This window comes from Orycteropus afer, unplaced genomic scaffold (assembly GCF_000298275.1).
Source record: "Orycteropus afer afer isolate SDZICR_OR568_19922 unplaced genomic scaffold, OryAfe1.0 scaffold00077, whole genome shotgun sequence".
Lineage (NCBI taxonomy): Eukaryota > Metazoa > Chordata > Mammalia > Tubulidentata > Orycteropodidae > Orycteropus > Orycteropus afer.
The window spans coordinates 4383010-4395803 of NW_006921664.1; the positions used below are offsets into that span (position 1 = coordinate 4383010).

Below are 12794 nucleotides of genomic sequence, written 5' to 3' on the forward strand. Positions count from 1 at the left end.
TCTTTGTGTGGACTGTGATGCTCTGTTGTCTCCTAGGCATTGTGACATTTTTGTGTTTATATTTAATTGGTGATTGTATGTTGGAGTGACTTGCCTACGATTTTCTTTTTCTTTGTTTTGTTTGTATGTTATCTTCACAAGCAGGGTACTGTGTTCCTCTATTCACTAGTTGACAGCACTTACACACTCATCACTTGCCTCCTTTCCTGTTGTCAGCTTCTCATATATCCCTACTGACCTTGGCAAACAGAGCCCATTCTTAGGTCCCTGGAATCTGAATGAGAATGCTGTCACTTTAAAATCCAAAATGATTGCCACTTGTAAAGATTCTAAATGGCCACACCCTAGGTCACTTTATATTTATTTATTTATTGTGATTTGGGTGAAAATTTACAGACTAAATTCACTTTGCATATAGCAGTTCACATACACTGTGTCTCATGACATTGACTATAATTTACCACAATGCAACAGCTCCCCTCCCATTTCCTCCTAATAGTTACCTCTTCCCAGTGTCCATCTTTCCATGTACTCCTGCCCCTTGAGCTGTTTCCCTGTGCATAAACAGCCCTTCTTTCTCCCATGATTGTTCTTCCCAAGGAGTGTTTCCACCTCAGGTAAGTGTTTAACTCATATGCGTGTCTTTTGTTTGGCTGGAAGCCACAGGTGTGGGTTCAATTCCAGACCTGAAGGGCAGCTAGGGGCCATAGGCTCAGTGGTTCCACCATGCTCTCTCAGACCACCAAACCTGATCCCCCCCCCCTTTTTTTTTTTCTCCAAATGATTTTGAGTTTTTTTCCACATTTCCTCCCTCTCTATCCAGGATTTCTTACATAGATCCCCCTCCAAGTGGTTGACAGTGGTAGCCGAACACCATCTGGTTCTTCTCATCTCATAGTCATATAGGCTGAGGATTGCATGGTGTACCAGTCACTAGGACTAATTGTTTCCATGAATCTTAGGTTTTCTTCATTCTTCTTTGCTCTGAATGATGAGAGACCTATCGTTGCATCTAGATGGCTGTTTGCAAGCTTCTAAGATCCCAGTAGGTCACTTTAAATATCCAAAATGGCCACCCCTTGTAAAGAATCAAAATGGCTGTCCTTCTGTCACTTTAAATATCCAAAATGGCTGCCACTTATAAACATTCAAAGTGGCTGCACCCTCCAGACAGCAGAAAGTCAACAGCTCAGGTTGTCTCCCTCCTTGCTGTTTCCCTTCCTAGTCATAGGCCACCAGCACAGTCATCCCAGCAGCCCTTGGTAATGAGGGCTGATCTTTAGGTCAATTCTCAGGTCCCAACACCACCTGGAAATATGCAGGCTATTGGTCCTGTCAGAGTAGCTGATGGGTTGCAGCTCCAACTATCTCTGTATTCACTGTTTTCATTCAGGTTTTTCCACTAGTTGGTGCCTAATCCACTTCTATATTGTTGTTTGTTGTTTGTTGTTGTTATGTGCCGTCGAGACAGACTTGACTCATAGTGACCCCTCCTTGGGTTTCCGAGGCAGTATCACTACGGAAGTAGATTGCCCCATCTTCCTTCTGAGGAGTGGCTTCTGTATAGTTCCTTTCAAAGCTCATATAGAGAACTGCCATTGACCACACTAAACAATCCATAGAGGGCCAGGACATTGAGGAACCAGGTGCAAAATCAGGTGAATCCTTCAGCTAGACTGTTACAACAAAACAATCAGATTCTGTGGATAATCACTGGATTTTATGGGACTGGTTCTAGAAGGCATCATTTTGTTGCCTTTTGAAACGACAACAACATATTCAAGTACATCTCTCTTTTCTGCTCATTTTTACCCTCAGTTGAAGATTCCTGTCTCTGGGTCTAAGGCCAAGGGCTTACCTCTACGTCAGGTCATCCAAGGATGCCCCCTTTAAGAGGTATGCACAGGAAAGTGGGTGGGGGAAACGACAAGAACCTTTCAATGAAACAGTCCTGACACCATTTTCTTTTGTAATTAAACGATTGTGTAATAAGAATTAGCTTTTCAAAGCTTGAAGCTGAAAGCTTCATGGCCTGGGCAGCAAGCCAGTGCTCTGGCTCTTAGCTCAACACTAACCCTTTGCCAGATGAGTCTACTGGATTGTCCTCTCCTGTGCTGCTGAGTTTGACAGACTTTCCAGTTACACCAATCTTGGCCTGTGATGATTTGATGCTGTGTTACAGCTTCTAACTCAACTTGTTACAGGTGAATAAGGCCTGGGTTCCTATTCCAGAATTATTCATCACATTCTTTACATAAGTTCTCCACCCTGTTAATTGGCTTTTCTTGTCTGGTTGCCAATAGCTACGTCCACTCACTTCCCCCATGGGAAACCTCTCAGAGATGTTTGCTCTCCTGCCAGGATGTGTTTTAATTCCCGAGGACAAAAGGATTGGGTGGCCCTTCAGCCGCCTCCACCCAACTCACCCTGGGCTCACTGAGCCCTTGTTGGGGATTAGTTCAGGAGCTGGCTGCATTCCAGGCCAGGAACAGAAGGTTGGTGTGGGTTAGGAAATGGCAAATGAGCAGCTCCTTCTTCTTCCTGAGCCCCTTCCATTCACCCATCAGTCATTCTTCCTTAAATGTGCCCTGCCATTACTACTGGTTAAATAAAGAAAGCTTGTAAAATGATATTAAGGATATAGCACTACCAGAACATAATGTTAAAAAATTCTCAAGACATTCTTCCAAACAATTGCTTTTTTTCCCCCTCTTTTGACCATATTTTGTACCCAAGTGTTTTCTGTTGATTAGAGAGACTATACTTTTGCTATCAGGTGGAACCTTCAGGAGGTCTTCTTAGAGCTCAAGAGTGGTCAGAAGATTCCCATGTTCAAGTCCAATGAGGAGAACAGAAATGACACAAAGAAGTGAAGGTGATCAGAAAGACTCAGTTTTCTTCAAGCCTGGCCTGCCTTCTCCAGTGTGCACCTCACAGCAGTGACAGGCGGCAACCCATTCCAGGAGCAAACCCTGCTGTGAGTCTTTTTCCAGCCACCAGTGGGATAATTGGAGGTACCAGCATGTGCTAATGCTACTGTAATTATCACTTGATCACAAGGAAGATTATTCTGGTTTTTTATTTAATCAGAAAGAAACCATTACTATAAGTTCGTAAAATTATTTATTTAAAAGAGCTCTGTATAGAAGAAGCAAAGCACAGGATAGAAGGGAAGACACCTAATAATAAAATGTTTAATTTTTACTGGTTCTCTTTTCCTTATTTTCCTCTCCACACTCCATCCCATAATTTTCAGCCCAAAGATTGAAAAGACTTAGGCTGAAGAGTTTTTTAAATTGTTGACATTAGAATGCTAAGACAAGGCAGTTTTGTTTGAGTTACTTTATCCTGCATTCACATTGTTAAGCGGCTTGTGGGTCTCCTCAGTCCCTTTAGAATATTTTCTTTGCTTCTGTGTTTTTGTTTTCTTAAGTCTGCCTGAGTAAGGTTTGCAAAATAGTTGCTTTCATTTCAAACACTTTGAAAGCTAAAAAATGTGTGTGTGTGTGCAGAAACCTTATGAAAGTTAATTTACAGCTGCTGCTGAGTTCTTATCTCTCTGCTTTCCAGACAGCTTAACCGCCTGTTAGAGAATCATGCCCTTGGGTTTTATTACTCGCGTAAGGGAAGTGGTTTATAAAGCAAAAGATCTTCCCTCTGAGCACTGGAGCCTGCAACACAGAAATCTGCTATCTTTGCTTTTAAAGGCCAATTTAGCCCTCTCTCAAGTGTTATTAGGCCTAGTGCAGTCTTAATTGCCTGCAATAAAGGACATTCATGAGTTCTTTTCCTACATTCTTAATATTCATTAGAGAGAAGCCTCCCAGAAAACATAAGCTTCAACATACTGGTAGAGTACAAGGCCTTTAATCGTTGGACATTATCTCTGTTCTGGAGTTTGTTTCTTTAAAAATTTTGTCTTTTGAAGAGATTACATAGTGAAAAGTAAGTCTCTTTCCCTGAAGGTACTTTTACTAGTATATTTATAGTTAAATATAAACAGTCTTTTAAAATAAATAGCAGTGCCTCATGTACGTGGTTTTGTGCTGCTTTATACTGTAACATTCACATACTTTTCTGTTGTGTCGCATATCAGTTTATGTATTACTTCACCTTGGCCTGTCCCCTGACAACTTTGACCTCCTTTCAGTGTTGGCTAGTTTTTTCTTGCTGTGACCACCAAAGAGCAGTTGCTATGAGTCGGGTCCGACTCGACGGCACATAACTACAAACAATAACAAATGACCACATTGTAGAAAGTCAGGGCCTAGATGGACTACCTGTTCTGAAGTAAAAGCCAAAACCAAACCGAACTCACTGCTGCGGAGTCAGATCCGACTCATAGCGACCCCTCCTTGGGTTTCTGAGGCAGTGTCACTATGGAAGAAGATTGCCCAACCTTCCTTCCAAGGAGTGGCTGATGGGTTTGAACTGCCAGCCTTCTGGTTAGCAGTTAAATGCCTTAGGCACTATGCCACCAGCGCTCCAAGTGACAATTTTTGTTGGTGTAGGGTTTGAGTTAATGAAGAGGTTTTTTAAACCTAGTTGACAGGAAATAGCATTACACAGTGAAAAACTCCTTGGTTTCTATCAGAAAGCTACCATCTTGGGTACTTTTTTAGTTAATGTACTTAATGCCCTTATGGCTGATTCAGAACAGGTGGAGCCTGGTTATTGCAAAACTTTTTTTTTTTTTTTTTTAACTTTTTATTGTGATCTAGTTAAAGTTTATAGAGCAAATCAGTTTTCTTCCAATTCATACACATTTTGTTTCATGTCATTGATTGCAATCCCTTCAGTGTAACATCACTCATCTCACTTCCTCCCTGTGCTTCTCATTTCCATTCCTCCTCCTTTCCTAACCCTTCCTGCCTTCTGAACTTTGACCTGGCAAAAGCTGTTCTTTTGATCGCAGGTACTTGATTGTTCTAAGAAGTGCATACCTCCCTAGTGTTATTGTTGCCTTTGTAGAAATGTCTATTATTTGGCTGAAAATTGAGCCACAAGGGTTAGTTCAGTTCCAACTGTGATGGGTAACTAAAGGCCATAGCCTTGGGGATTCCAACAGTCTCTATCTGCTTGTAAGCCTAGTCTTTTTTACGATTTTGAGTTGTGTTCCACATTTTTCTCCCACTCTATCCAGGACCTTCTTTTGTGATCATTTTCAGAGCTCTGGTGGCATAGAGGGTAAGACATTTGGCTGCTAACCAGGTCGGTGGTTCAAACCAATCAGCTGCTATCTGGGAGGAAGATGAGGCAATCTACTTCCGTAAAGATTTATAGCCTTGGAAACCCAGTGGGGGTTGCTAGGAATCAGAATGGACTCAATGGCAATGGGTTTGTGGGTTTTTTTTTTTTTTTTTTTAGTTCAGTGCAGTCAGTTGTGGTAGCCTGGTACCATCTAGTTCTGGTCTCAGGGTTGTGGAGGCTGAAGCTCACGTGGTCCATTAGTCCTTTAGACTAATTATTTCCATCTGTCTTTGATTTTCTTCACTCTTCTTTACTCCAGACATGGAGAGACCAATACATATTTTCTCTCCTTTTCTTTCAGCATAGCATTGATGTGTATTTGCAGCCCACTATTTCCTGTGTAATCAGTCATCACCATGACTCAGCCATTGCCTCCCAGAAACTACCTTGAAGACATCTTGGAGAGTGCATGTAATCATCAGAGGGAAAGGTGACTTTCTGCCATGGGCAGAGTTTGAGCAAGTGCCCTAGCACATCTTGTAATAGACACAAGAGAGCCCAGTGATTGAGAAAGGGCTGCACTAGAGTAGTGAGAATTGCAGAATTGTAAAGTCTGCAGAGAGAAGACCAGAATCCCACCCAAAAGTGATAGATAGCATGACTCCCGTGTGTGTTTACTGTACAGCATGCCACAGAATCCCACCCTCAAGTTGCTTACCATCTACTGAGGTGGGTGGGTGGGCAGGGGCAAGGGTTTCAAGCAGTGGTGCTAAAATGATGCAGGTGTTCCGATGGGCTTTGGAGTCTAAGGTTGTGATAAGCAGACCAGGTGGAGAATGTCTTGCAAAAGGGAAGAACAACCTGAACAAAGACCCCAGAGAGTAGAAACATGAGCTATGCCCCCAAAATAAGATAGTTTGGTCAGAGTGTAGGTTAAATATACATAAAATAAAAGTCCAGAAATATAAATGGTGAAAGTGTGAGTGACAACATTAAGATTTTATAATAATTTTGCATACAGCTGGTAGCCCTCAAAGATTTTGGCATGAGCAAATATTTGTATTGCTAATGAAGGCTTCAAAGACTGTGGTCAGTATATACTGACAGGGCCTATGTGAGCTAAATAAATCACAAATTATACTGTCATTTGTTCCACTTTTCTAGAACTGGCCTCCTACAGCTCTTCCTTCCAGTCAACTCCTGCTCCCAATCCAGGGACCTGTTAAGACAAGGTTATATTACTACCAGCTTTGGTAAAGGTGTATATAGCAAAGCTGAAGCTGAAGTAAATCGCATGTACATTGAACAGGCAGAGCTTGATGAAATTGGGGTCTTAGCCCTTTGGCATAGTGGAAGGCCAGGAAAATGCTAAGTAGGCAGCAGTTTTGATGTTTTCTGAAGGCAAGCAGTCTGGAAGCAGCCTAAGGCCACTTGACTATTTGGTGTTTTTGATTTGTCCATAGAGAAAAAATATAAATAAATATTTACCAGTCGCCTGCCTGGCAGTTGAGGCAATGTTGACATTGCACGTTGGGGGAAGCTTGGGTGAGAGATGCTGTCTAACCAGAGCATGATGACTGGGGAGGTCAAGGCAGTGGGTGGTTGATAGGAAACCTCTTGTCTCCACCCGCAAAAAAATTCTTGCCTCTTTGATAACCCTGTTCACGGTTCAGGCTTGTCTTTTGGCAGGGTTCAGCAGAGTTGTTTGGTTGAGAGTACTGTCAGGAATGTGCACTGAAAAAAAATGTAACATTTTACAATCCACAGTAGAGAAGTAGGAGCTATTACAAACATGCTTCTCAGACAGGTTGGGTGCAGGTAAGTGAAATTTGACTTTTCAGGAGAGAGTGCTTTTCATTCCTAAGTTATCTTCCTATTTATTTATTTATTTATTTTTTACCTCAGAGGAGATTTCCAACAGGATTATAAGAAAGATCATTTTCAGTATAACATTGAATACTTTTCATTATTGTATAGTAAGCCCTTGAGGCAGAAACTAGCTTTTCACCTACTACATAATGATAATACTTGTGGTTTTAGTCATGTTAGTGTTAGTTACCTAGCAGTCTTACTTAATGAGAAAGGAATTTTTTACTTCTAAATTATTTGTATGAAGTGAGTATAATACCAATATAAAAATCTGACAGACCATCCGCAAAAGAAAGTAAAAACTCCCTTAAGAATATCGAAAGAAAATTTCTAAATACAGTAAAGCTGAAACCTGTGTAAAGCTTCAGAAACCTGTCAGAGAAGAAAAAGTCAAATATTTTCCACTAAAACAAGTGATAGGAAAGTGATAAGACTACATCCTGTCAAAGGCAGGAAACTGAGAGACCTAGAAAAACAGGGCAGGGGCAAGGGTTTCAAGCAGTGGTGCTAAAATGATGCAGGTGTTCCGATGGGCTTTGGAGTCTAAAGTTGTGATAAGCAGACCAGGTGGAGCATGTCTTGAAAAAGGGAAGAACAACCTGAACAAAGACCCCAGAGAGTGGAAACATGAGCTATGCCCCCAAAATAAGATAGTTTGGTCAGAGTATAGGTTAAATGTAGATACAGTAAAGAAAAGCCCAGAAATGTAAATTGGTCAAAGTGTGAGTGACAACATTAAGATTTTGTAATAATTTTGCATACAGCAAAATTGAGTTCTGGTTCCATTGAATTCTGATTCTCACAGGTTTCACTGTATTAGTAAATTGAATCCAACAGTGTCTACTGGTAGATTATATTGTTTTTCACCAAACATTCTGGTGCCCTTCCTTTGTAGTGTACTTCTCTGTGGGAGGATTTTCATCCCTGACTTTTGAACTTAGGAGTGTGTGACCATGGCATTTATTTTGGCCAATGAACAGTGATATGCAATGGAAGTGATATGCAAGATGTCTGAATAAAATTTACGTGTCAGCCCTTCATTCACCATGTCCTCTTTTCCCTCTTCCATGAGATTAGTAATATTCCAGATGGCAGCTACTCCAAGGGCCTGTGTCTTCAAATGAAGGAGATGTGAAGCAGAACTATAGCTGACCCACAATGGGGTGTGTGGCATAAACCCATATAAGCCCCTGCAATGGGGTATTTGTTACCCCAGGTTAAAGCAGCCGTGCCTGATGGTTAACAGTGACTGAGAGAGCGTTACACCAGTAATGCAAGCGTGGTTTAATATGAAGAAGTCCATTACATATTAATAGAATTAAGAAGAAAAATTATATAATTTTGCTGAAAAGGCATTTCACAAGTTTAATATATTTTCATATTTAAAATAAAAGATTTAATGGATAATTCCTTCACATGAGATATGCATGTATATATATGGGTGTGTCTGTTTCTCTGTTTCCAAGGCCCATATTTTACTTACTGGGAAACTATTAAAAAGGATTTTCCATTCTAGTCAGTAACAAGATAAGGATGCACAATATCACTACTATTTAGCATTGTACTGCAGATTAGCCAATGCAATTAGGAAAAAAAAAAAAAAAAGACACAAAAAAGCATGAGGAAAATTGGAAAAGAAGAATAAAGCTACCCACTATTTATATAGATGATATGATTATGTATCTACAAAACACAAAAGAAACAGTGAAATATTATGACAGACACTTAGTAAAGCAGAGGACATAAGATTAATACAAGACTCAATATTCTGGACTACCAGCAAAATGTTGGAACAGGCAGACAAACTGCCAGACCCTTTACAACAAAGAAATGAGAAACCAGTTGAAACAGATAACAGATGATTATCCTGGAACCTTGAATTTAGAAAGGAAAGGTAAATAACTGGATTATATAGTAACTAGTAGAGCTCTGGTAACATAGTGCCTAAGACACTCCACTGCTAACCAGAAGGCTGGCAATTCAAACCCACCAGCCACTCCTTGGAAGGAAGATTGGGCAATCTACTTCTGTAGTGATACCGCCTCGGAAACCCAAGTAGGGGTCGCTATGAGTTGGGTCTGACTTGATGGCACATAACAACAACAAAAACAGTAGAAAAAACTAAATTGAAAAACATAAGTAAGGAGACAGATGGAGCTATTGACAGTCAACTGGTATGATAGTGTGGCCATTTTGAATATTTGCAAGCAGTGTCCTGATTGGACCAGCAACCTAATAATCAGCTCCATGTGCCGAGGATGTATGGGCCACCACACTGGTGCCTGGTGACTAGAAAGCAACGATGCCCTCATGATCCACCACATCTGCACCTCCTGCACACCCACCCACGAGTGAAGGCTGCCACCTGTTCCTGTACCGACTATTGTTGTTGTTGCTGTTAGGTGCCATTGAGTCATCTCCAACTAATAGTGAACCTGTGCACAGCAGAATGAAACACTACCCAGTCTTGTGCCAGCCTCATTATCCTTGCTACACCTGAGCCCATCATTGCAGCCACTGTGTCACTCCATCTCATTGAGGGCCTTCCTCTTTTTAGTTGACCCTCCACTTTACCAAGCATGATAACCCTCTCTGACAACAAGATAACCTTCTGACAACATGACCAAAGTAGGTGAGATGAAGTCTGGCTATTCTCGCTTCCAAGGAGCATTCTGGCTGCACTTCTGCCAGGACAAATTTGTTAGTTCTTTTAGCAGACCATGGTACTCTTAGCATTCTTTTCCAAAACCACAACTCAAAAGCATCAACTCTTCTCTGGTCTTCCTTATTCATTGTCCAGCTCTTACATGCATAAGAGGTGATTAAAAATACCATGGCTTGGGTTAGGTGAACTTTAGTCTTCAAGGAGATATTTTGCTTTTCATCACTTGAAAGAAGTCTTTTGTAGCAGATTTGCCCAATGCAATATGTCGTCTGATATCTTGACTGCTGCTTCCATTGGTGTTGATAGTAGAACCAATTATTATGAAGTCTTTGACAACTTCAATCTTTTCTCCATTTATTGTGATGCTGCATATTGGTCCAGTTGTGAGGATTTTTGTTTTCTTTATTTTTAGATATATTCCATACTGCAGACTGTAGTCTTCAATCTTCATCAGTAAGTGCTTCAACTCATCCTCACTTTTAGCAAGCAAAGTTGCATCATCTGCATATCGCAGGTTGTTAATGAGCCTTCCTCCAATCCTGATGCCACGTTCTTCTTCATACAATCCAGCTTCTTGGATTATTTGCTCAGCACATGTGTTAGGCTGGGTTCTCTAGAGAAGCAAAACCAGTAAAGCTTAGAGAGAGAGAGAGAAAGAGAAATTTATCTTAGAAAAATGGCTCACAAACTTATAGAAGCTGGCAAGTCCAAGTTCTTCGATCAAATGTCAAGCTGGAAGATTTTCCTGACTCACGCAGCTGCAGGGACTGATGAGCTCAATGTTAGCAGGCATTATACTGGCTGTTGACTCCAACAAATGATGATTCCAAGATTTCCAGGCTGAATGGTGGATTGTTCACTCACAGACAGTTGTAGGCAGCACAACAGGATCCCGATCCTGTGTTTCTTTTCCCAGGATGTCCATAAATACATTGGAAGCAGGCCACACCCCTAGGGAAACTCCCTTTCAATGGACTGGTTGCTCAAAACATATACATCCGATGCCATCATGGGAATAACCCACATCACAATTGCTTAAAGCACACAGAATTATGGTCCAGTCAAGTTGACACACAGCTCCAACTATCACAGTCCACCCCTTGTCAACTTGGAAATTCTACACATCTTCTTAACCATATGTAATCTCTAAATAAAGACAATTATAAAGTCATATTTGCATCTAACATGATACACTAATGTGTACAACTGAATTGCATTCACCTTATTTGCATTTCACAGTTCATAACAGAAGGAAACAAAAATATTTGATGCACAATATAATGAAGAAATATAACAATCACAGTCCTTGTTTCTGCAACTGGTCATGTGATTATAGCTGATATTGAGAACTACCTTGTTCCACCACCCATTCCATATTTCCCTTGCCCTCAGCAAGCACCTCAGCTGGTCGTGGTTCTTTGCCTGGTGGGGTGACCCAAACCTTCATTCCTGAGGGGTCTGGGCCATTAGTAGTCATATCAGAATTGGGTTGCTGTAGTTTTCCATTGACTTTAATAACAGGGCATGGTAGTACTAAAAGATGTCCTAAAGAATCTCCTGTATTCCCGACTTATTATCCTTTACCTCCATTATGTAATGTCAATCCAATTTTCCCTTGGTAATCAGGATATAACACACCAGATAGTACAGTAATACCCTTCTTTGTCTGTTGATCCAGAGGCATGAGGCAGCCAAAATGTCTGGGTGGCATTCTTAAATTCCAGTTCAATGCAATCAGTATTGTGTCTCTAGGGGGAGTGATCCTTCCTTTGGGACTATGATCACCAGACCTGCAGAGCATAGGGTAGCAGGTACAGGAAGCAAAACTTTTTTGAGTGGGTCACTAGGGGTAATAGTTCGTGGTAACACTCCTTGGTTCCTGGACCTGTGAATCCTGGCTACTGGAGAAACAGCACTGTATATTGGGTGTTGGTTTAGAGCATATACAGCCTCCTGGAGAGCATTGCCCCAGCCTTTCAAGGTATTGCCTCCTAGCTGGCACCGTAATTGTGTTTTCATTCCATTTTTCTATCAGGTCAGCTGCTTCTGGATGATGGGGAACATGATAATACCAGTGAATTCCATGAGCATAGGCCCATTGTCACACTTCATTTGCTGGGAAGTCCCTTGATCTGAAGCAATGCTGTGTGAGATACCATGCCAGTGGATAAAGCATTCTGTAAGTCCACAGATGGTAGTTTGGGCAGAAACATTGCATGCAGGGAAGGCGAATCCATATCCAGAATAAGTGTCTATTCCAGTAAGAACAAAATGCTGTCCTTTCCATGATAGAAGTGCTCCAATATAATCAACCTGCCACCAGGTTGCTGGCTGATCACCCCGAGGAATGGTTCCATATCGCCGACTCAGTGTTGGCCTCTGCTGCTGGTAGATTAGGCACTCAACAGTGGTGGTAGCCAAATCAGCCTTGGTAGGTGAAAGTCTATGAAAAGTCTTTATACTGAGCCCATGCATAACCTCCATCCCTGCCACTATGGCCACTTGTTCATGAGCCCATTGAGCAATGACAGGAGTAGCTGGGGAAAAAGGATGGCTAGTTTCCGCTGAATATGTCATTCTATCCACCTGATTGTTAAAGTTCTCCTCTGCTGAGGTCACCTTTTGGTGGGCATTCACATGAGACACAAATATCTTTACTCCTTTGGCCCATTCAGAGAGAGATATCCACACACTTCTTCCCCATACATCCTTGTCACCAATTTTCCAGTCATGCTCCTTAATTCCCAGACCATCCAGCCAAGCTATTAACCACAGCCTAGGAGTCTATATACAATCACACATCTGGCCATTTCTTGTTCCATGCAAAGTGAACAGCCATATGCACGTCTTGGAGTTCTGCCCATTGGGAGGATTTCCCTTCACTACTGTCCTTCAAAGAAGTCCTAGAAAGCAGCTGCAGTGTCACTGCTGTCCACTTTCTAATGGTGCCTGCATATCACACAGAATCATCTGTAAACTAGGCATGAGTTTTCTCTTCCTCAGTCAACTGAACATAAGGAACTTCCCATAAGGCCATAGGTGCAGACTGGGAGAGGTAAGGTAATGTGAC

General features: G+C 41.5%; 1 protein-coding gene across 1 annotated transcript in view; it reads left to right on the top strand.

Moving 5' to 3' along the window:
* Positions 1 to 2873, top strand: part of LOC103197366 (cytochrome c oxidase assembly factor 1 homolog) — a 13801-nt gene extending 10928 nt beyond the window's left edge. Inside the window, 3 exon segments of the mRNA XM_007941249.2 lie at positions 1819 to 1857; positions 1859 to 1896; positions 2777 to 2873. Coding sequence (XP_007939440.2) covers positions 1819 to 1857; positions 1859 to 1896; positions 2777 to 2873 — 174 coding nt within the window.
* The last annotated feature ends 9921 nt before the right edge of the window (positions 2874 to 12794 follow it).